Source organism: Adiantum capillus-veneris, chromosome 18 (assembly GCF_014529385.1).
Source record: "Adiantum capillus-veneris isolate H3 chromosome 18, ASM1452938v2, whole genome shotgun sequence".
NCBI classification, from domain to species: Eukaryota; Viridiplantae; Streptophyta; class Polypodiopsida; order Polypodiales; family Pteridaceae; genus Adiantum; species Adiantum capillus-veneris.
Window position 1 is genome coordinate 20,239,683 of NC_140948.1, and position 25,419 is coordinate 20,265,101.

Consider the following 25,419-nt stretch of genomic DNA (forward strand, 5'->3'; position numbering starts at 1 on the left):
ATATTTTTGAGAGAGCATTGATGTTTTGGAGGTATAGGTTGCGACACCCTGTAGGTAACGATTTCTTGTCAACTTTACATAGAATGGTTAAGAGCGGCAATTATTACCCGTCTTCGTCATGGATAACTCCGCACCAAGGGCATGGCATGAAACTAGGTAAAATAAAGGCCCTTTGGAGGTGCATGGTGCATCCAACAACTGCTTCTTACCAAGATATCACTAATACCTTTGTGAACAACGATTGGTTTCTATCGCGCTGGCAAGAAATAGGAAGGTAAAACATCAGCTTCATTGAGATAATGGTTAACAAGCAAAACTCTTTCTGATGGTCAGGCAGCCCAACTATTCCTCTTGCTGATAATGGTGACGTGTATGTGAGAGATGCTGATAATGATGATATGGATGTCTGTGTCAGAGATGCACAAATAGGGGACGAATACATCCCGCTTGTCAATGAATTGACGTAACGACGGTTGCTTAGTGTAGTGATTCTTGTTGTTTGTATTCTTGTATTTGTTTATTTTTTATTGACAGAATGGAACTAACAGTATAATGTTGATGCTTTTAGTCCCACGGAATGGACGACCAAAATGAGGATCAATTGCTGGGCTTGGAGGAGAAGACACAAGGAGACGTCTCATTTACGGAGGTAGAAGATGCACGAATTGAGAGGATTGAGGATGTCTTGGTCATCATTTGAAGGAATTCCTTGGTGACTAGATGAGGACTCAACCCTCGCTACACTCATAACTTCTTGAAGAAATTTCTAGCATCAAAAACACAGTCGACAATTAAGATGTTTATGTCGCTGATGTGCAAGTTACAAAATTGAAAGAGCAAATTTTGTTGTTGCAAAGAGAAAACAGAATGTTGAAAAAACACAGTTAAACCATTTGAAAGCCATAGCATGTAGGTTTTCAAATCTTCTTGGGAGGACCAGTATTTGAAATATGCCTGACAGAATCTCATTTTGTGTGCCTCAAGTTGATCACCTGCTGATGTACAATTATCTGTGTCCTCATGTGCCAATGATATGCTTTTGTCTTGACAGAATCAAGCAATACATCAGTTTTGTAGAACTAAACGTTTCAATAAATAGCTATCAAATCTGTGCTGTTATTTCTCCTTTTTGTCAATGAAAATTTGTGTTGAGTACAGTATGTTTCTCGCACTGTGTCTGTGCATCGCAAACAGCTCTAACACCTCTAACATCGCATCGCAATCTTTGTCCTGTGAAGATCAGCAAAAAAAAACTGTGACCGCGGCAGAGGTGATGCAAGGAGTCTTGGAACGATGTTTGCGAGTTGTCGGGTCCACACAGTCTGGCCTTTGTCGCGTGAAGCCCACTAAAATATTACGGCCACGCGACAACTTACACAAGCAGAGCGACCAAACTTTTCTTTTCCCAGAGCAACGCGCATCGAATCTTCGCCATTAATTAATTAATGGCGTGACGAATGACCCAGCAGTCGATAATAATTAAGAGAAAAACAAAAACCAACTATTGTAAACATATTCGCTAGCCATAACTTGAACTTAACACTCCTTTAAAAGACACCCAAGTAAGGTTATGAACGATGCAATATCCAGTACTAAAAGAATGAATATCTCAAGGTACTAAGTTCAAAATACAGAAGGTCATGAGAATTTTGAATAAGTCCAAAGACCATATTGCACCCAAACTCCGTCCTAAAATTCATAAAAGAGAGCACTATTAGAACATATAATTATTTGGAATGAGATGTAATCAACTCATGTGTTATATACTTTAAGGTAGATGTCCCCGACAAATGATGCAAATGGACTTAGAAGAAAAAATACACACACAGGCGCGCGCATGTGTGTGCACGCCTGCACAAAGAGTGTCCTATTACTTGAGTACCTTATAGATTGTAAACTAATGTTTTAGAACACTACTAGCCATTAGAAAAGGTGCAATGCTTGAGGCTCAACGTTTTCTAAGATTTTGCTTTGCAATCGTTATTATCATCAATATAGTTGTCGATATTATTGTCAACATATATTGACTACAATACTGATAATAATATGATGTTACATTGGGGGAAAGTTTTTGAAACTCCCCTACAAGCACATTTTGAGCTGGTGGCAAAACGAAAGACAAATAGGGAATGCAATTGATATTTATGGTTTGCAATGGTCCATATCACATTTGACAACACCATCGAGGGGTATATACCAGCTATGATTGCAATGGTTTAACCATTATGGCAATTTCACATTTTAATGGCATCACGGTGAACAAAGTGTCGTTCAGTGTTGGCATTTGCATCGTGAGTTTTAAATATCTCTTGTAGAGTTACAAAGGCACATTTTTAAAGCCATTTTTAAGGTTTTACAAAACGCTTTGTGTTTAATAACAACAACCATGCATGCTTTTCAAACGGATAACTTTGGCATGTTGGTGATTAGGTATACTAATCCATCCATTTGCCTTTGTATACTTTCAATTTACCATTTAGAGCACACTAAATCTTAGAGGAGAAAAATAAAAAGTAGAGAAAATCTAAAAATGACCATCTTTTTTCAAAAAGAATCCATTATTCATTAATTGTATGTTCTTAATAAGATTCAAATCAATGTAGCCCTTAATTAGGAATCAAGGTCTAAGTGATCAAATAGAAAATGGTCTAGCTATTATCATTTCTGTGTCTATGGAATGATTTAGACTGAATGCGGATTGGAACGCGAGTGATTACATAGGGGCAAGCAACCTATGAGACACGAGTACGGATGGTGGTGCTGAATTAAAATGGTGTTATGTGGTCTGATACACTACGTTTTTAGGATATTATTGGACGAGAAGAAATTGCCTTCCTCAAGGAGTCACGTCCGAACCAAGAGAGAAAGAGATTCCCTGGACGAAGGGATATCAATCAAAGTTTGTATTAAAAGAGAGTACACAACACGTCTGAGACAATAGAGGGTCAGGAGGATTGATGTTAATTATCGAGGCACGAGCTACAACCACACAACATAGTGATGGTTATGGACAAGATGTCATGTTTTTGGGGTCATAATTTTAACAAGGAGATTGAATTTCTACATAGAAATATGCTACTTTGTTTCCACAATACTCCCCATCCACAGACATTGATGGGAAAGCAGGGAGAGGAAAAGAGGGTATCTTGGCTCAAGCGAGCATGGGTAGCCCTAAGAGGCATTGCCAATAATGATCCTACACTATCAAAGGACAAGGAGAGTAATCTTAGTTGGTGATCTCAATGGGCACATCCAAAGCTTGCAATGTGAGAAATATGAGAAGGAAGAACCTCAAATTCTCATTGATAGTTGACTCCACTTCATACAAAGTGTTTTAGTATGAGGGGATCTCTCACTATGGGAGAGGATTGTTTGACCTAGGGGTACATCACCACATGCTAATATACAAAGGCATGTCAATGTGGCCGGAGTGAGGAGGATACCCTTGCTTCATGCACAGTGCCCCATGGTATTGACATTAGATTCAACAATAGGAAGCAAATATTTATACCAATACATGACACAACTAGAGGAGTGTCATCATCGGACTGCTTTCTTAGTCTTGCTTGGAGCTTTCATCTCACAATCATCCATCTATTTTATTCTTAACTCTAGCATATCCTCGAGATGAGAGTAGGTGCCCTCATAGAGATCATATTGTACGCATGTGGCATACTAGGGTTAAGGTGCATTCTGGTAGCCCTTGTATACACAATTGTAGTTGATTGATCACACAAGAGTTGGATGTTCCATATCACCCAATGTTAGCTCAGTATTGTCATCTAGTAGTTTTTTTTTTTAGTTTATGTGCATGATATTATATGGACATGGATATCATTGAATACTATATTTTGTCTCATTTGTCAGCATGGACTTTTGCAAATGTTAATACAATACTTCATATTCCTATTCTCTATTTTAAGTCTATTTTACCTTGTGGCATGTTTATTTTCAGCACATTTGATCTTTATTCTAGATACCTAGATGACTTAAATATGGACATCTATCTCATATATAGATTAATGTTGTCCTTAAGAAACCGTAAATAGAACTTTCTTTCTTTCTCTTGTGAGAAAAGAGGGCATGCACCCTTTTTCATTGTATAAATTCAACCATAGGTCATGACAAAAAAATATAGGAAAAACTCTTACAACATATATCATAATATAAGAGCAAAAAATGCCTAAATACAACCGTAAAATAGAAAATCCATGACACAATCAATGAAAAATGACATGAAGTCCATTGACTCCATGTAACCCGCACGAATCTATGAAATGCTCACTCCACGCCCAATGACATAGCAAAATTGTTTAGTTAAGCCTTCCCTATCGCAATGATGTCAAGTATCATACCACACACAAAGCATGATCTTGTAGCCTCTTATAAACTTGGCGGGGCTAAATGTATTCCGCTCTACATGTGAACCATGTCCTATATCCATCGTAAAAAGTCTCTTCGATGTATCCCTAAATACTATGCAATCTTCTTTCCTAGCTAGTGTAGCTTAAATTGTGGACATATGTCGATCCATCTAGAAGATACCAATATGCAACAACCTTTGACCATATACAGCTCTCTATGCCATCATCAATATTCCAGTCAATCATACAAAAGAAAGCTCAAATTGACTAAATAAATTTTTACTATCAAGATTTTATCCATCATTGCATCTATGATAGACAACTATGTCCAAGATGGTCATGTAACATCTAACATCTTTCAGGCATGTTATAAGACCCCTCTAGAGCAAGGGAAAATAGGGGGGGCCATCTCTCAAAACACCAGAAAAAAACATCATTTTGTAAGGGCACGACCCTCAAACTCTCATTGCAGAACTTTGTGCACCTATCACATAAAAAGGCTTGGTAGCCACATGAATAAAGGGACATCTAAAGTAGAAGCAAAGCTTTAAGCTAGCATAACATTTTAAATTATCCTACTCAAACTATATTCTGAAATGATGCCTCCTATGTCTGTATCCTCCATCATCAAGCTACGGGCCCATTGAAGCCCTTGTCTTCCCATCAAGGCTCACTCCCACCTAGACTAAGTGTTTTGTTGGATGGCTGCTCACTACAATTGACAATATGTCTCACCGCCATTCCGTAAATCAACAGAAGCTCTATCTGTCTATGTCTCCATAGTTGCTTTCGTCTTTCTCGCTAGTCACTAATGGACTCAACTACTGCCAAGTCTAGTGAGACTGTGAGGATTAAGCTTTCTTATGACAAAACTGGATCTAGTGAGACTGTGAGGATTAAGCTCTCTTATGACCAAATTGTCTTTGTCTTTGTGACTACGCCTTGAGACCGTCCCTTTTGAATCTCAAGGTGACCCATCATATGACATCTCAAGCATTCATTCTGGCTAGCTATGATAACAATATTCCTCTGTTATCAAAGCTCCCCCTTCCACTCATAATCAATAGACTCCCCGCTTTGGCTTTGGCACCTTTACATATGGATGCTCGAGAAAATCTAGGCTTGATGTAATCCCACCTACAAATTTTGAGATTCAACTACATTTTAAAGTTGGTCACATAATCTAGAAAATTAGAGAATTTCAATGTAAAAACCTCCAAATTTAGTCGATTTAAATTTACCTCTGAAATTTCTCATATGTCCAAGTTTTTGGAATAGAGTTTTTTTTGGGCATTCATAAAGCCGTCGTATAACCTACCTGAGCGGCCATTCACCCAAAATAGGCACAGACTATACGTAGAGAGGTTCAATGTGAGGATTCTCTCTCTCTCTCTCTCTCTCTCTCTCTCTCTCTCTCTCTCTCTCTCCACGAGAAGAATGTCCATTAAGCTATATAATTTCACTATGTTCCTGTTGCCATTGGTATCATAAGTATCCAGTAATATTGATGTACATCTGCAGGATGGATAATGGTTATGGTTAAAGCTTTATCTTTCACGTAGCCATGCAAAGAGCATTTTGTTTCTCTCCTTTTTCTACCTGGGGGGCTACTACAAGAAAATCAAAGAAACTGGTTGCTACTCACCCCATGCATGTTGGTTCAGCAATCTTGGAAAAAGTGACAGCAAGCAAGAACACGACAATGAGATCTTACAACTACCCATTGACCTGCACCTCTCCCAATGCTTCACAATCGTTTGAACCACAATCATCAGCGTATGCATGCAAAACAAACATGTGTGCATGTGCAGCCAATGCCGGTCAGCGACAATAAGCAGTGGATGTGAGAGCATGCTGAAAATAAAAAAGGTCACATGTATGCAAGTGTGGGTACATTTGACACGTTTGTCAACATCATCTTATCTGTGATGCGGTAAAAAGGTCACATGTATGCAAGTGTGGGTACATTTGACACGTTTGTCAACATCATCTTATCTGTGATGCGGTCTCTTGGAGCAAATTATTGTAGGACATGCCCAACAAGGCCTGGTCATCAAAACGGGTTGGGCTATTTCCAACGATGGCCGAGTGAGGGTCTCTCTCCAAATGCAATCAACTATGTGCTCATCTTGCAAGCAAGTGGCATTCTGTAACAAGCTGGTGTGGACAAACAAATTCATGATAAGATTGTCAGATAAGGAGCCTTGAAGAAAACTCCGTGTTTGGCGGATAGCAAGCAATTGTAATGAATTTTTTTATGACATGATGTAGTAACAAACTGAAGGATTTGTACTAAGATCACATGATACATGTTTATTGATAATCAGATTTTAGATAGTGAGTTACTTGTGGAAACATACTTGTGATTTGGTCAACTTGTATGCCTAGTTCCCCTATGCAACCCTTTATTACCTTTTTGTTGCATCTTTCTGTATGTGGAGAAAGCACTTATTGATAAGTCTCAATCAACCTCAATTATGCATGATTCAAGCCTGGTTTAGTTACTCGTGATTTACTCTTGTGCATTGATGACACTCTTGAAGATTGATAATAAAGGCTTGGTTTGAGCTTGAGCTTGTGTGGAGTGCTCCAATCTAAGTGTTGTAAGTCAAACCCATTTGCCTCTTCATTCACTTTTGGGGCTTATTTAAAATGTACGCGCCTTCACATGAATTAAAACAAGTCTGCAGTTGTCTCTGCACGTCTCCTTTCTCTCTCTCTCAGTGTTGTTCTCTCTCTACACAGTTATGTGCGTGGTGTGTGTGGCCACCATGGCCCTCTCCCTAAAACTTCAACATGGTATCAAAGCTGGAACGGCCCTGCCACCACGCTCGTAAATAGCCGTTGCCTCTCTCCCTCGTCATTCCTCGCACCATCCCCATGCTCCAACTCAAACAAGAAGATGTGCTCTATGTACTTCGACAAAGGAAATCACAACACGGAGATCGTGCATGAAAGTTTGCGAAAAGGTGGAAAGCATTACAAAAGTGCAAAGAAAGATGTCAAGCCGGTGATGATGCCGATGTCGAAACTGCACATGAAGAAAAGGCGGGCTAAACAAAGAGCCGCAATGAAGATGAAGAAGTCAAAGTTCAAGATTGATCCAAGATAACCTTGCCATTTGCTTGTATCATTTACCTATGCACCGCACGTGTTGCAAGGCATTAAAAAAAAAGATCCTGCGTGTTAACGTAGTCGCACATAAACACTCATTCAACAAAACCCACATGCTCCTCTCTTGGAAACTATGTTTGAAGGGACGTGTTGTTAACCCATTTGCCTTGTCATTCACTTGCTTTGTCAATTCCAAATCAACGGGAAATGAATCTCTACAACTCTACATACGCACCCTTTCCAATCTAGACCCTTGTGGGGCTTATTTAAATGTATGTCTTCACATGAATTGAAACAAGCCTGCAACCGTCTCTGCGTGTCTCCTTTCTCTCTCTGTGTTGCGCTCTCTCTCTCTCTCTCTCTCTCTCTCTCTCTCTCTCTCTCTCTCCACAGTCATACCCCATGGTCTTCTTCCTAAAATTTCAACACTGAGAATTAAATTGTTTGTATACATGTTCATTAATCAAATCCCGCTAGCATTCTACACTCACTTGGAAGATTGAGGATAATTTTTCATTGACTTCAATGAATTCATGGGGTGTATTTGTTATGATTTTGTATAACTAGCACTAGAGTTTCCCATTAATCAGTTGAGTGATATCACCCACTTGTTGGTCAAAATTGTAGAGAATCATAATTATTGCAATTTGAGGGAAGTTCATCATTATTGGCAATTCCTTTTATTTCAAACAGCCCATGAAAGGTGGCATTCCAATCATTACCCTCTACTTTATAACACTTGTATCTCAAAGACAAAAGCATGGTAACTTTTTTGTTGCCATCAAATTAGTAGTTCGGTAGTGTAGGCATTCTATAATTGGCTGGACTTCTATGAAACATATTTTATCACTTAAGTACATCTTTCTCAATATTTTTGGGGCATTTTTGTACGAGATCTTAGACATATCCAATCATTTCTAGATTGCCTAGAAAACTTGGTCCTACCATAATTGTCTCGTTTAAGGGGAGATTTTCTCCTCTGTGCGGGTTTGTAGCTTGTGTGGCACTAGGGCCTGTGGTGTTGTACCATGTGTAAAATATTTGAGTGTCTTCTTCATCATAACATAGTCCAAGCACAAGAGGAGGGCCTTAGGGATATCTTATATGTCCTATAAATCTTGGACAATGAACATGCTCTAATCTAGAGGACATGAGTACCATGTGAGTGCCAGTAAATACCATTATACAGGTAGAAAGAGTATGTGATCAAGATATATATGTCAGGCAAGAACCTTGTAATATATGCCTATAAAAGAAGTATTTTAAAAGATGTTTAAAGATTGTTGAATTTTAGTACATATAGCAATGTTAAACTAGTAGATAACGCTTTGAAAAATGATTTGGAGAAATACAAGATTTTTTTATCATAGCTCAAAGATCTACGAGCTATTCATTACCACAATACGTATAGAATATCCATCAGCTCACTATAGAGAATGTTTAGACTATTACTATACACTTATATTCCTATCGGTTGAATTTTTGCCTTGATCATGGATCATGCATAATGTAAGTGTTTTTCTAGCCAATGCCATGTCAAGATGAGGAGTTCTAGTTATTACATTGGATAATGCAAATTTCTTATTTTGGAGTTTTATACTAGAACTTATGAAAATCAACGTGGAGATCTCCAACTTTGAAATATTATGAACATCATTAATTCGAATACTGAGGAGACCACCACTAGTACTTTACTAGCACTAAATATGAAAATACTAGCTAATATTGTTTCAAATTCATCATCAATTCCACTAGTTTTAATGAGGGACATTCCAAATGATGTGTTTTATCAATTATAACTTATGATATATTAGTTTATAATGACTTAGATTTGTCCAAAAAAAAAATCACTCTTAGAGAATGCCCAATCATATATACATGATGCTGATGATAACATTGGTAAGATAGTTATCATGGAAGTCAACACTATTGTGTTTAGTAGACATGATACATAGTGATGATAGCATGGATGATGAGTTATCTAATTTCTAGAATGGCGTGATTTTCAATCATCTAAATTGACTATAATGATCTCTCGAAAGTAATTTTCTTTGTGTATTGGCTTAGTGAGTTCTAGAAAAAATCATACTTGAAGGAAAACCAATCGCGTAAGAGATAATGGTAGCTCAAACCACTATAAAAAAGTTTATTTTTGAAGCTGGGTACCAATCTCATATGACACAAATAAAAAAAGAGAAGAAGAAATCCTCCCTTCTTGTGAACATATGTCAAGTGTTATGTTTGAGGATACGAGAAGTTTTGAACTATATTGACAATTTTCTATTCCATTAACAAGTGCTCTAGTAACAACATTGAGTGTTAAAAGTATAATGTAGCCCTGACCTCTTTACGAAAGATTTATTTTTGAAGTTTGACCTATCCATTTGGTATGGCACAAAAATAAACACAGGAGAGCGATCCTTCCGTTTTTTACATGCTAGTTGTGGCATTATATAGCATAGTTTTTTCATATGCCAAACATATTTTATATGTCTACAAGTACAAAAGTATAAAAAAGGTATGATTCAAGACACTTGGAAATACCATACATTGGGTATCATATGCTGAAAAATAGGTAGACAAGACAGAGTTAGCACAAGGGAAAAGCAATAGAAACCAACTCATAAAGTGATACAAATGATAATGAGGTGAAGCTAACTCTCATTGATTGTCAAGATGTAACGTGTACATATCTATGCAGATCTAGGCTTAATATTACAAGAGTGAGTGGCAAAGAAAGTGTGAGGCAAGCCATATCACATGCGTTCTATGTTCTAATATAATTTATGATCTTTATTTTGATGGTTTATTTTGTAGTTGTCTTTAAATAGATGTCATTTTTATGTATACTTTTTAACACAAATGAATCACCATCTAGCAAGAAAGATCACAATGTTTATGGATAGTACCTATGTGTAAGTAAAATAAGTCAATGTCCTATTTGATGTAATAAGTCTATCCAAACTTGCAAGTCCTCTGATTAGGCTCAAAATGGGGTCTAATATTGCACAATGGATGTAAACAAACTTGGTCTTTGCCTTGAAGCATAACGACATGAAGAACAAAATAAATAATCCATGGAAAAAGATTCTTTCAAAATAGTTTTTTTGTAAATGTAACCTTTGTATTTATACAAAGTTCTTTTTCCCAAGTCCCCTTATTGTGGAAATATAGGTAGGTCAATATATTTTAAAATATGTTGCACGTTACTTAAATCATGTGATAGCGTACATAAATTAAGGGTGATAGCCATCAGAGAGAATGAATTGCATTTGGGATAACTTTTGATAGCCTATGATTCTAAGTTGCTTTGAACGCCGATTCTTATAAAAGGACAATCAATATACAACTATAAGATCCTCTCTCATATTCCAAAAGAAGCCTAGAATAATGAATGCAAAGACTATCTAGAATAAAACCCAAAATTGAATCTGAAAAGAGTGACTGAATGGAGTATACAATAGCAATTGAAAGAGCATGGTGTTGGATGATGTGACGTAGATAAGGACGGAGGCTATATCTATTTTCTTATAATGTGCATTGGATATACAAGCATGGTTTGCATAGTCTATCTAGCTTTATGTTGTGCATTAGTGGGGGTGTAAGATTGTGGTGTACATCACAAAGGAGCGTCCTAAAATTATGCACGGAAGTATGAGAAGAACCATCAATCTCTCCACCATGTCCCAATGTTGTTGTCCTCTAATCTTTATCATCTCTTTCTAGTGGAGACTAGGTATTTGATAGCCTAGTTCTCCCTATCATCTATAGGCTCTTAGACTCTATACTTGTTGGAATGTCTAACCACCCAACTAGAATCCTCTAATGAGAAAAATGTGATCTGCAGTTTCTAGTGTCCTCACCTTTGTGTCGTTGGGATAAGCCTACAAGGAAACCTTCCTCTATTGTTGTACCTTTATTATAAACAGTCACAATAAGTATTGGTCTCATGACTCTCAAGAAGTTGGTGTAAGGAGTGCTACTCTACAAGTAGTAAATGATATCTCTCTCTTTGGTGGTGTAATATATATGTTCTACATTTATAAACATAATATTGTCCCTTGCACTCCACATCTTATCAACACAATATACATCCTCCATATCTTGAGTATGAACTGCTATAGTCATCTCTATCTCTAAGTGGTGTGAGGATACTTTGAGCTAATCGATGGCTACTCTAGCTAGCACCATGTGAGAGAAATCCTTGCATGTATTATTTGGGCCTCTGTATGAAACTATCCTCCAAGATGCTCATGAGGTGGGTTTGATAATATAACTTCTTCTCTTATATATGAGGCAAAGCAAATCCTATTCAATATTCTATTCCTCTGTCACAAACAAGAGCGGACACGAACAAATCAATAAGCTAAAAATAAATACAACTTAGATAGAGAGATAGAAAGGAGAAGATTGGCAAAGTGTTTGGGAACCAAAATATGGGTTCCCCCCGTAAAGAGAATCTTTATCACGAAAAGAATCTTTTTCACAAGCATGAGAACCAAAGTGAACCCCTTCTAGATCTTAGGCTCATTAGAAACTTTTAGAGGTCATTAAGAGAACCTTATCAAAAAATTTAGTTCTTTCTCTAGAAATTTTTTGTAAAATGTAGTCGCACTTATTGTGTACATTCAGAAAGAGAACTAAACAATCTAAAAAGTGAACTTAACTTTTCGTACTTCTTATAACGATCACCTTTCATTCAATACAAGTGTCTTTTTCATAAGGTAGGTGTCTCTTATTCAATATAGATTCTCTCATTAATTTTTTTAAAAATTGATGAGATTATCAAGTAACCGTAGAATTTGAAGCTTTTGGCACCATCAATGTTGCCCAAGAACCTAAAAATTGGATATCTACTTCCCTCATTTTGACACCCGAAGAGAGAGAAAATGCCAAAAAATTCACACAGAGGAGATTTGGTTGAGCACTACCTAAGGGCCATTCTAAAGAAATTAGAATGGTCCTCACATGTCGTTTGATCAAAGCCCCTTTCTGAGAGTTTTTTGCCATTTTTTTCCCTCTCTAGATGTCAAAACAAGGCAAGTAGACATTCGTTTTTTTAATTTTTGGATGTTTTGGACGCATTGGCTATGTCAAATTTTTCAAACTCCACCATAATTATTTAACAATTTCATTTATTTTTTCATTTCATTGATGATGAAAGCCATATTGAATGAGTGACGCCTATCCTATGACAAAGACACTTGCATTGAATAAAAAGGTGACCGTTTTCAAAGATCATTAGATTATTAAATAAGGTGGTGGTACCTTTTTCATATTTTTGTTAATATCAACCTATGTTTTTTGTAGAGTTGGTCTTTCTCGTTGGAGGAGCTCTTTTTCCTCTCTTTTAAAAGACCTTCCAAAAGACCTCCAAAATTTCCTAATGCAATGGTCATTGCTTTTTTGTTCTGGAACCCGAAAGACTAGCTCTCAACTCAAATAACTTCCAGTTTGTTCTCAAAGAAAAAAAACTCTACAAACCATCTTGGATTCTCTTTTTGAAATCCTCAAGCAGAGGTTGAAGGCTCGTTGCTTCTTTCTCGAATTGAGAATACTTGCCAAACATAAAAATAGGAGCAAACACACGTAGATCTCATTTACAACTCATCACCTCCCTGCATGGAAAGCAACCTTCATATGGAAATGTTTTGTGAACACTTGTTGATCGATCGTGACAAAGTCTCCTCTTCTCTTACCGTTAGCAATCAACTGCAAAAAGTGGATGCAAAGGTTTGCTTTTATAGCTCCTAGAAGGTTTGCTTTTATAGTGCCTGGAGCTGGGGTAGAAATAGGAGGAGGAGAGGATGCCTTGCTTTCGCTGGAGAGACATGTTGAAAATAGAGGAGTCTTGAGGTACACGCCAATCAAGGTAAGATAGATCGATTGCTGTCAGAATAGCCAAATATAGAGGTGCCTTCTTTTTGGTGCTTTTTTTATCCAAGGGTCTCCCAATTAATATTTGGGCAACTCGACAAATTAAAAAATAGCATGAACGTACTCACAACTTAGTTAAAACTTATGACCTAAAAACCAATGCTTACACAACACCCCCCATATGTCTTTTGGATGCAACCTCATGCACAAATGCAATATGGACACAGACTTCCTCGTGGGAAAGGATGTGCTTTCCCAAAAAGCACTCAAAATAATCTTGCTTTTATTTCAAAGCTTCTTAGAACCCATCTTTATTCATATGCTTGCATCTTTACGTGTAATCTCACCTAGTTTGGATTTTCTCCTCAAACCAACGGAGTATTCCCTATCTGATGCTAATGTCATGCATCATGTGACATATCAAGAATAGCCCTTACCAGATCTCTCCCACCAAACTTATGGAACAACTCATTCGTGATGCTTAATGTCACCAGTCATATGACATATCAAAGATGTCCATTATTGATGGCTTTTATCAATTCTTGTAGGCCTATAGTTCCTAGCTTAATAGTTCTCAAGTGCACAATTTTAAATATCCTAATTTTGCATACCATGATCGTGTATCTTATATCTCCACAAGTTGTTTGGATGTATGAAAAGTGTGCTTGCAAGGCAAGTTCACGTCTTTGCATATGTCAATGATGATAATTGTTTGAAATAGTACCTCCACTAATACAGGTGATGCAACAAGCTTTGCTTTATATATATCCTGATGTATTAAAGAATTGTTGCCTACCATTATTGACATCATAATGGCTTGGGGTCGCTGTGTTGGAGTCCACTAATGGGATGTCTCATGCCCACACTAATGTTGCATACAACAATGATAAGCGTGACCAAGGTATTAAATATACGCCTTTTTTTAAGGCCTAGTGACACAATATTTCTAGCATAGCTAAGGATGCATACCCTCGTGTCGACCTGGCTTTGGGGCTATCCCCATTGTGGCGTAAGCCGCATCTGCAAAGAAAGCGATCCTCATGCATACATAAGAAGTGGAAATCTACACCTCTTCTCCTATAAGCAGGGATATCGCATGGATTAGTCATTTTCAACCAGATGTGTAAAAGATGATGACCTAGTCTTTGCAAGGTCTTCTTCAACATCCCTCTTTTTACAAAGATCATTGAGTGTATGGATGCGATACTACTATCCTCCCAGTGATTCATATACCATTGAAGAGTCTCCAACATATAACATGATAAAAACTAGTATACCAGATAGGTTAAACCCATTTCCTCTCTATGTGCTATGAAGTCATCCACCTTATCAATGTGTAGCAAAAATAGTATACAAGATGGCAAGTTTCGCAAGATCCAAAAGAAGTTGCAAGTACGGGATCTTGTCAGGCCTCCACTGCAACCCATCCCTCGTCACTTCCACGTCAGAATCCTTCACACGAAGCAAGCATCCCTTGTGGAATCCATGGGTGCCAAGATCACAAGAAAAACAAACTTTAAAAAATTACAAGAGGAGGCCGAAGAGGAGACTTTCCACACAATCATTGGTTTGAATCTTTCTTTTAGAGTGCTCAAGACCCAACAATGGAAGAATATAGTCGCCACAACCAAGATGGGCTATCAAGAAGTGTGAACCATCCTCTCCTATCATGACATGTGCACAGAACAAAGCACATGAGAAGAGAGAACTCTCAGCCAAAGCAAATGAAAGATGGACATGGATGCAAAGAAATATTTATGGTCTTGCCGTATCGCTTCATTCAGCATACAAATCTTTCGATCTCTTCACTGGCCCCAAGTTGCTCATCAATAGGAATTTTTTCTTACCAAAGGCATTGTGGAAGGAGGACCATGGAGATTTACTTGAGGAGCTCATTTTTTACAATGATGGGCATGGGAAATCAGCATTTGCTTCTCCTTCAACTTGAAAGAAGAAGTACCTTGTGAAGCCCCTCTTTGGTGGGATTAATATGGCTATGGCCATCGCAAGGTAAAATACAACATGATTACATAAAGGTTGAAGGTGAATCCTCACCAATCTTTATGATTTATGATTTGTGTGAATTGTGATTGTAGGTAGGTAAATGTAGACGATTTCAAGCTCACTGCCCGATGCCACAGTTTAGAGTGTGAATAGCCCGATGGCCAAAGATGGGCCAATTTATGCAGAGCTCTATCAAGGGCTTGCATGTGGAGATTGAAAACCACTTCTCTTTCCCCCATCGTGGACATGCAACTCGCAAGAGAGGAAGAGGAGCTAGAGCTAGAACTTCACACAGAGGTTGCGGACATGGCAGAGGATGACGCAAGTCCTCAAACTCATTGGCAGCTTATGATCTTGAGGATGATGGTGAAGAGTCTTCTTCAAAGGAGGAGGATCTTAGGGATCCTAAGTATGATACTAAGGGCAATCTCATTAGCGAGGGTGAGTTTGCTAGCAGGTCAAAGGTAGATGAGTCAGATAATCAACTTCTCAATAGTCCACTTTTCTATCAAGGTCCTGAGGAGGTTGACCGCCAATTCTTTCGTACTCATCATGTTCATGCAACAACTCCTAGGAGAGGAAAGGTAGCTAGAGCTAGCACTTCACGCAAAGGCTACAGACATGATAGAGGATGACACAAATCCTCAAGCTCATCGGTAGCTTATGAGCTTGAGGATGATAGTATAAAATCTTCTTTAAAGGAGAAGGATCTCAAGGAGCCCTAGTATGATAGTCAAGGCAACCTCATTAGCGAGGTTGAATTTGCTAGCGGATCAAAGATAGATGACTGGGATAGTCCACCTTTTAAAATATTTCAATGATGATAGCTTCACCATCAGTCCCTAATATAGTAGCATGATGCCATGATGATGCCTCTAGTCCTCCGTCTCTTTTTTATACTGTTAACTTGAGTCTAGTCAGTCTCTCTCTTTTGTTCTTTTGATTCTCAAAGTCACCGTTGCACCCATTGATGTGTATCACCTTATGTATTAGTCTTTGTATTGAAGCATAGGGTCAAATTAGCATTGGGTTTAGGATTTAGGATCAAAAGTTTTAGAGTTCTTAAATTTAGAGTTAGCTTAGGATGTACATTAAGTTCAACATTAAGCATTTTGGAAAAAACATATATTGATGGTACCAAAACATAGTGTTTTTTATAGTCCTTTGATAGCACTTTACAAACCCAATTTTCACTCATTGCATGTCAAATAAACTAAAGTCTTAGGTATGAATGGCTAGCTTTTTGAAAGTAGAATCTAAAACTATAGAATTTGTGACACATAAAAGTTTACAATGAATTTTGAAGTGAAATTATATCCCAAACACTAAAACCTATTCATAAACAATAAACCTAGTCTTTAACACTAAAACTTAATCCCATACACTAAAACCTAATTCCAAACAGTAAAACCTAGTCTCCATGAGATCAATAGTAGCAAATATAGTTTATTTAAGATTTTTTGTAGTCCAATCAAATTTGGAATTACCTTTAGGTTTGTTTATAATTTAGGGTATACAAAAAAAATTAGTTTAGCTTTTATACAAGTTGCAATTCTATTGGACCTTTATAAGACAGAAGCATATTTGGACCTACTCTCTTGTAATTTCTTGTTTGTACATGTACATACACATGGACACACCCACTTCATGACCAGAATTAATACTTGGTTTGACGCTCTCTCCCTAGACTAGTGGGCCTACCTAGAGTTTAAGCCATCATCATCACGAAGCACATCCTTGGAATGCTCTAAGTTAGTAATATCCAGCAGAGGACACCACCAGCTCCACAACCCCACCTCAGAACCATAGAGGCGCTTCACCCTTGCCATCCCTTGATATTGCCATATCTTTGCTAGCCAATCTATGATTTTCCCAGTCATCATATAATCCTTACCTAGTCGCCACTCTTGTAGAGCCCATTCTATAAGCAGACTACTCTCCAATGCATGCTTTAGTAATCCATGGTGTGCTCATAAGTGTCCATTGCATTTCAAATTGCAATGCATATCTTTGTGGGTGGACTAGCATGTGCCTACTAGGTTGTGGACCCCTAATTTGTTTGTCAAATATCTAAAATGATTCAATCATCTTTGTAAAAGCGAATCTTTCGCTCCCTCCTTGCCTATAAGATCCACAAAATAAATAGCATGTGTATGATAGGCCCATGACCACTAGTTTGTCGATTAGTAATCAACGAGGTCATCTATAACAATTCAATCTTCTTGTAAAAGATCTTTCCCTCACTCCTTGCTTCAAAGATCCATAGAATACATGGCCTACAATGCTCTATCTACATCCTAATGAGGTCTTCATCAATGAAGATGTGAGGACCATCCAATTCACATAATATGGCTCTTTTGCATGATTTTAATGTGTGCCTCCTTATCCCAAAATTGTGATATGAGGACTGTTTTCTTTGTGGCATCTAATTCCACCCTGCAAGCTTAAGTAAAGGCAAAATATCCTTGTGCAATCGCTAGCCTCGTGAATAGTATCTTTTATCCCCTTCAAGCATAGAGATACTATCCAAGAAAGCTCTACCTCCAAATGTGCTATTCTATATAGAGAACTTCAAAGAGGACGTGCACCAATTGTATTTCCTTCCTTCATGCTTCCTCTGTCACTACTTTTTCAACATTCCTTCCCATTGTCTCCATACATCCCTGGCTTGTGCCCTCCATTTTCCCTCTGCAACTCTCACTAATGGCCTTCATGAGGTCCTTCTTGATAGCTTCCTTGTCCAACTCCATTATCTCCCCCTCTTCCTTATTGTGCAACTCTTTGGTTCTTATTGGTTCTTTCTCCTTCCTTCAACCATTCCCTTATTCCACTCCTTTTCTCATACCATGCTTCTTCTCTTTTAACCATTCTTCCATGTCTTTGTCCATCTTTGCAAGCCAAGCAAGAATATCTTGATTGATGGCATCAAAATTTCTTACGATTGTTTTCTATTGCTATTGATCATCCTAGTCAACGTTTCCTTGAGTCTAGTGTTGGTGGTGTTTGATGATTTGGAAGACACCTTTACCTCTCAGGATCCTCCTCTATTTCTAGAAAACCTCATATGAACTAGTGGCAATATGGGCATGCCGATGATTGTTTGTATATATAAGCGCACGTGCGCGCGCACACACAAAGAGAGAGAGAGAGAGAGAGAGAGAGAGAGAGAGAGAGAGAGAAAATTTGTGTGTACGGAAATTCTAGAATGGTGTGCATGAGTGACCATATTGAGTATGTAAGAAGCTGGCTTGTGAGGGCAAAGAACAACAATGTAGGGAGATAGTAAGGTAGGCTAGCCAGATCCAATACATGCAACGACAATTTGTTTGGCAAAGCGAGTTGCTCTTCACAAAGAAAATTGAACAACAAAGATATGGACATTGAGATATCTATAGAAACAAACGTAGAAAAAAGTAGAGCTAGGAATAGACAGATTCAAACTATCATGTGAGATGAGAAATTAAGATAGAATGGGAGGTTGAAGAGCATGAAGTGAAAATAGACAGAAAGAGGGAGAGAGATATACTTGGTTGAGAGAGAGAGAGAGAGAGAGAGAGAGAGAGAGAGAGAGAGAGAGAGAGAGAGAGAGATCGACATAAGAAGATCGGAATATAGGAGAGAGAGGTCTTGACTTAAGGAGAGGGAGAGGTCAGAAAGATGAGTAAGGATGGAGACAAACACACATGCACTCTCACAAAGATACTAATGCGTACACAAAAGTCTCTAATAAACAAGTGTGCAGGGCGCGCTATGGTACAGAAATAGAGAGACAGAGAAGGAAATCGAATAAGTGTATAGACTCTTCGAAGGAGAGTAACCATATGCCTAAGGGAATGACTATGGCCTTGGAAATTAAACAAAGATTATCATTAGTCACTTCAACATTGCATAGAGTAAAGACAAGATAGCTATGTGTTTAGCTAACATCAATGGAGGGGGCTATGTGTGAGCCCGTGCATGTGAGTGTCTGCGTCTGTGTGTGTTTATAGATTCTTTTCTTGTTGAGAAGGCAAGGAGGAGACACTTCATGAACTACCGAGAAAGTATCATTAAGTGAGAAGGATACCATATCCAATTTAAAAGAAGAGAAGAATCCATAATTGTCTAGTCATTATTGTTTTCAAGATTTTTGCCTCACATTTGACCTAGATCAAGACATGGGCTTATCAATATCTTGTTACCCTTCTTGGTATTTGAAAAAAGAATGCATTTCTTTTTGTCAAGGTCATTTTGAGTTACCCCTAGTCGCATTCGTCCTATATGTGTGAAGAAGTCATAGCTTTTGTATTGCGAGGGCATGATCGAGGTTGTTGTCGGTATCCCTTGGGAAAGACACTTGTGGACATAGAGCTTCTGTGGAGAAGAAATATACACACGAGAGACCTTCAAGGATATATGTAAAGTTCTCGAGACGGCCCTTGAAGATTACTTTCTCACATATAAAACACTTTCTTACATAGAGCACAATATGGAGTGCTTGCAAAAATAATTGCGGTAGAGGGATATTAGGAAATAGAGAGATAGAGGTAGAGAAAGACATACATGCCTCAAAAGATTGTAATTATCACCTAAAAAAGTTACCACAGTCTAACAAATTAAATAAGGATAATCGTGGCCACTCAACACTATACAAGAATAGAGATGTAAGAGATAGCCATTTGTAAATAACACGTGATAAGCTCAATGGAAAGGGATAGATGGATATGTGTGTGTGTGCACGTAGATATTAGTTTATTTATTTACCTATATGTATATTATTCATATATTTATAAATATTTATTTATTTATTACTTATGTGTGTGTGTGTATCTATTTATGTATAGATAAGACAAATCAAAAAGCGACGAAGAAGCTAATATAAAAATACCTTTACATATACTTGTATATTAGCTTAATTACGTGTTTTCGTGAAAATTTCTATCTTGCAGTGAATATAGAGAGAGTGATATAGGGATGTCAATATGCTTGTCATCCCTCTAAGCATCAAACTCTAGTGTCATTACTAGCAAAATCCAAGGCTACAACATGTGAGAGAGTACCTATGGTTCATTTTGACGTAATGAAATCCCTTTTAGTAATGTTTTCACTGGAAGGGTTGGAACCATAGATTTCATCTTCCGTTCACCAAAAAACTTGGCTTTATGAACCTTGGACAATATACATTTCTTTTGTCAAGGTGGCTCACAAACATCCTCGTTAACCCTTTAAAAGCATTCACCCTTCTGCATGTATGAAGCAACAACCATTGTGGTCTATAAGGTGGCTCACAAACATCCTCGCTAACCTTGTAAAATCATTCACCCTTCCGCATGCATGAAGCAACAACCATTGTGGTATGAGGATCAATTACATGCCAGTATTTATATCCCCAAGGGAGAACGCGTGTAGGCATGCATATCCATTCTATGGAGGTACAAGAAATATGCAAAGAGAAACTTCAAAGAGTATCTATAACATCTTTTTCTAGTGGCATCCTCCACAGGTTTAAAATAGCAATATGGAATTTGAAAACTACTAGAACTGGGATCAATTTAAGTGCACATAAATAGAGACGATAACTTGTGAAATTGCTTGTCCCCATTTCAACCTCTTTGGAACCTTTATAGTAATGTAAATTTGTTTCTAACACATCAATCACCTCAACAGATTTCAAGTTACCACTAGTTTGATAGCCTAACAAGACACAAAAGTGTCCTTTTAAGGTTTTGGAATAAATTCAACTATTCCTATCACATGTTTATGTTTCTAGAAGTCCTTACTTATCTCAAAGTTAACACCACATTTTATGTGAGAAAAATAAGAAACACTCACAACTCTTGACTATGGTCATGAGGAGCTCTCAAAGCCAAAGTACTCCTCAATTTGACCAAAAATAGTATATTTGCTAGGTAAACCCATTTTACATAAGGTATAAAAATCTCCAAACAACAAGCCTATTTTTTCATGAATATAAATGAGTTTGTACACCAAAGTCTATGGTTGTTATAGCCTCAAAAAATTTCTTTTAAACATAATAATAAGTACAAAAAGGTGCATTTTTGCATTCTGCTTACCTATCATCAATGTTTCTATGCATAGACCAATCATTACCTATGTAAATGCTTTTACACACTTTGATTCTTTGCCTTCATGTTCAAGCACAAAAAGCATCAAAACATGTCTCACTAAGACAATTTAGAACAAACCTATAAAGTACAAAAACTGCACGAATGAAAAATTGGCTTCCACGAGGTGGCCTTTCATATGGCATACAATCCTATCAAGTTGGCACCAAATTGTAATTGTATGCTCATATTTGGACTTAATCTTGAGATATACCATGTTTTGTGAGTGAATTGTATCAATTTAAAGACCATAGTACTAACTCAAAATGAGATGGATTATGGTAAAACTGAAAATCGCTTTGACCTTTATGTTGTTTTCTATGTACGATATTAGGTGCCCGAAAACTAAAGAAACAAGAGTTACATGGTGAAAATTGCATAAACACACTCAAAATTGCCTTTTGACTACAAAGATACTTCCAAAATATTCATCAATATGTAATTTTACTAGCACATTAGCGCAGAAAATTTTCCACAATTGGGTCATAGCTTCCAATACATAGGTTTTTCAAAAAAAAAAAAGAATTACGAAAACACCTTTGATGCTACTTATGCTAGCTATGTAGTACTTTAGAGACCACTAAGCTACGTGTTAAGGTCACCTAATGCCAATTTTATGGAAACTAGCCAAGAAAAGCACGCGTTTTTTTTTACTTAAGTTAGGTTTTAAAATGTGATTTAAAACTAACTTTGAAGGTGGAATTAGTAGCCCAAAACATTTTTCAAGTTTGGGTCTGCAAATATAGAACACTTTATAACCTCCTTGGCATCTCAAGCAATAATTCTAGGAAGTTACGTTAAGAGGACACAAAAGTGTCCAAGGACATAAAAATGTCCTATTACCAATCTAGTGTTGATTACAAAACACAAAAACAGAGGGATGAGCATAGATAAATAGAGATATATATATATAGGAATTGACAAGTGTGCAGGGATCACTTTTACACCATGGTCACTTGATTGAGTTGAATTTAAGTGTATGGTTGACAAGTGTGCAGGGATCACTTTTACACCATAGTCACTTGATTGAGTTGAATTTAAGTGTATGGTATCTGTACTAAATTTGATCTTATCGTAATGTACGATATGAATATCTTACTTTACTTTGTGTTAACGTCAATGTGTTAAATTCCTTTCAAGTGTTATGAAGGTTCAAAAATAAGGATGTGCATTTGGGTGGTCAACCTTGTGGGCTATCCAAATGGACATCCTTCCTTTCAAAAAAATGCAATTCAACAACTATATGCATGGGTATATATGCGGGCATAGAAGCAACAATAGGCATGGTAATATACCCACATTTATACCCGTGCATAAGATGAATGATCATAGCACGGGCATTAATGGCCATGCTTAGAGTTTCTCTCCAGCTTTCTTATACCCTTTGTTATTCTGCAACCATCCACGCAGTTGTGGATTTATTCTTTTATAGTGTTGCCAAAGCACAATTTATGGCTTCTATTGCTAGTAATTGTTCTCTTTGGCTATGTCTATTGCAAGGTATGTCTTACGTAAACAATGCAAAGAAGCTCTATATTGTTTTGGTCATGCCGAGTGCGGTGCACTTGCCACAGCACAAGTTGTTTTGGTCCAAAAGGTTGTGCCTTAGGTTGCGGCGTGTCCAACATGGAAAAGGTAAAGAAGCTCTAGGTTGTTAATTTGGTCGGTATGTATGCCCAATGCATTGCACTTGCAAGTCCAAAAAAGTCATGGATGACGTTTTGATGCAAGAAGTAGACTCTTGCAAATAGTAAGTTATATTCTACTATATGAGCCATGAATTGAAGAAACTCATACTTGAGCTTACTAGAATGAAGCGGCAATAGAAAGGTCGTGATGTTGGAAAGGGGGCCACAAAGATAGTACTTCATATAAGGTTAAGGGTATGTGCCCGTCATATTTCGTCATCGGAGGTGACAAGTCATATACTGATTCTTTCTAAAACTCCGACAATAAGTATGAAGATTGGCTGAAACTAGCACATGAAACATTTTCAAATTTTTTTATTAGAAGGAAATGGATATGCTGTTCTTCTCTAGAATGTTATTGAAGTAGTTAATTCTGGTGGAAAATTTTTGAGGGTTGTTCAAGTGTAGGTTGAATTTTCCTAGGGTGAATGCTAGTAGCTACTAGGTGATAGCAAAAGCTAATGCTTTTCTAATCCCAAGAAACCAACAGATGACCTAGCAGAAAATGTCTAGCTGATAAATGCAAAAATAAAAAAAGTTGAAACTAAACTTCTAGTAGACCCTTATTCACAATATCCATACCAAAACAGCTAAACCCGCTTCCTGGCAAACCTCTGTTTACGATCTCTAAATTAAAGACTGCAAACTAGCTTTTGTTGACTGCATAATTGAAGGAGAAAGAAATGTAAGAAGTACATACTTGGGGTTGGAGAACTGAAAGAGTTTTCCTGTGGAAGAGAAGATGATGAGGGCTATTTGAGCGTCACAGAGCACCGAGAGTTCAAATGCCTTCTTCAGGAGACCAGAACGGCGCTTTGAAAAGGTGACTTGCCGGCTTGTTGTGTTTTCTATCCGGCGGATTTGAATTTTGCCCCGCTGATTGGCATTGTTCTTGTAGTTTTGGGCTATTGATGCTGTCAACATAGCCTGATTTGCTGCTGCATTCATGTTAGTGTTTGATGCGGTGCTAGCAGTAATCTTACCAGGAGATGCTTGTATATTGCTACTCGTAGGGCATGCTTGAGTGACATCCCCATGAGACTGATGCTCATCATCAAGGTTATCATCGTCATAGTCATCTTCTTCGTCATTGTCATCCTCATAACATTCACTGTCGCATGCTTGCCGGGGAGTAGGCATGGTATGGGAAGAACACAGAGCTTGCTCTTCTTCTTCATCGTCGTCATCCACATTAATCACATTCGTGCTTGGCATCAGGTTAATCATGGGTGCAGAGAGGCAGTCAAGTGGAAGTCTCATGATGCAGTACCTGAAAAAAGGGTTCCGTTTCAGATGGAAATGCACTCACCCTGACAGAATTTCTAACCGAATCAAGGTTTGAAGAGACAAATATTATTGTGCATGTGGATGATGTAATATGATCTCAAGCATTTTAGCCAGAATTGTGGTGTGAGGGGAGAAGAGAGGGGCGGGCATCTACTCAGAGAGAGAGAGAGAGAGAGAGAGAGAGAGAGAGAGAGAGAGACTGTTCCCATTAACCTTGATAGTTGAATCATACTGTGTATGTGTGCGTGCGTGCGTGCGTGAGTGTGTGTGTGCGCGCGTGCGCGTTTGTGTGTGTGTGTGTGTGTGTGTGTGTGAGAGAGAGAGAGAGAGCAAACGGATCTATATGAGCAAGGATCAAAGAGGCGCTAGAGGGAGAGGTCCCTGAGGGGAGCCAGCGGAATGGCGCATCATGCGTGAGCAGTGATCAGCGGTGCATGAGTCTGTGTACGCGAGCGCGCACACCCCGAGAGAGAGAGAGAGAGAGAGAGAGAGAGAGAGAGACCTTTGGCGCAGCCGACGTAGCAGGTAGTGAGCGGCGGTAGAGCTGTAGCAGCTTATACCTGCGAGCAGCCTCAGCAGCGGCAGCAGGTGGGTTATAAACGAGGGACGCGAGGAGGAGGGAAGGGGTGCAGTGGGAAACGGGAGTGGACGGTTCTCGTTTGATTAAAAAACAGTATCTCCCAACAAAAGGGGAAACCCTGAGGGCCCTTTGATTAGGCCCCCTTCCCGCCCCAGCGATCTATCGCCTTCACCTCCTAACTCTGAGCGAGTCCTCACAATAGTAGCCTGTAAATTGAAAACAAAAATCCCGACAGTAACTACATTGGGCAATAGTTTTGTGTTACAATTACCTCAGATCGTAATTACATCGGGCCGTAGTTTTGTTGTAGACATCATGACTAACTACCTTAGGTCTGGTTGAAAACAAAAATTCGGATTGTAATTACAATGGAAGCAAGTTTTGTGTAGAATCACCTTAGA

General features: G+C 38.1%; 1 protein-coding gene across 1 annotated transcript in view; it reads right to left on the reverse strand.

Moving 5' to 3' along the window:
- The window catches only part of LOC147435314 (agamous-like MADS-box protein AGL11), a 103,390-nt gene extending 78,277 nt beyond the window's left edge, over positions 1 to 25,113 (reverse strand). The window contains exons 1-2 of the mRNA XM_086488394.1: positions 24,941 to 25,113; positions 23,852 to 24,421 (exon numbers count right to left, since the gene is read on the reverse strand). Coding sequence (XP_086344520.1) covers positions 23,852 to 24,411 — 560 coding nt within the window. The 5' untranslated portion in view covers positions 24,412 to 24,421; positions 24,941 to 25,113. The remainder of the gene's footprint in view (positions 1 to 23,851; positions 24,422 to 24,940) is intronic.
- Between the last annotated feature and the right edge of the window lie 306 nt (positions 25,114 to 25,419).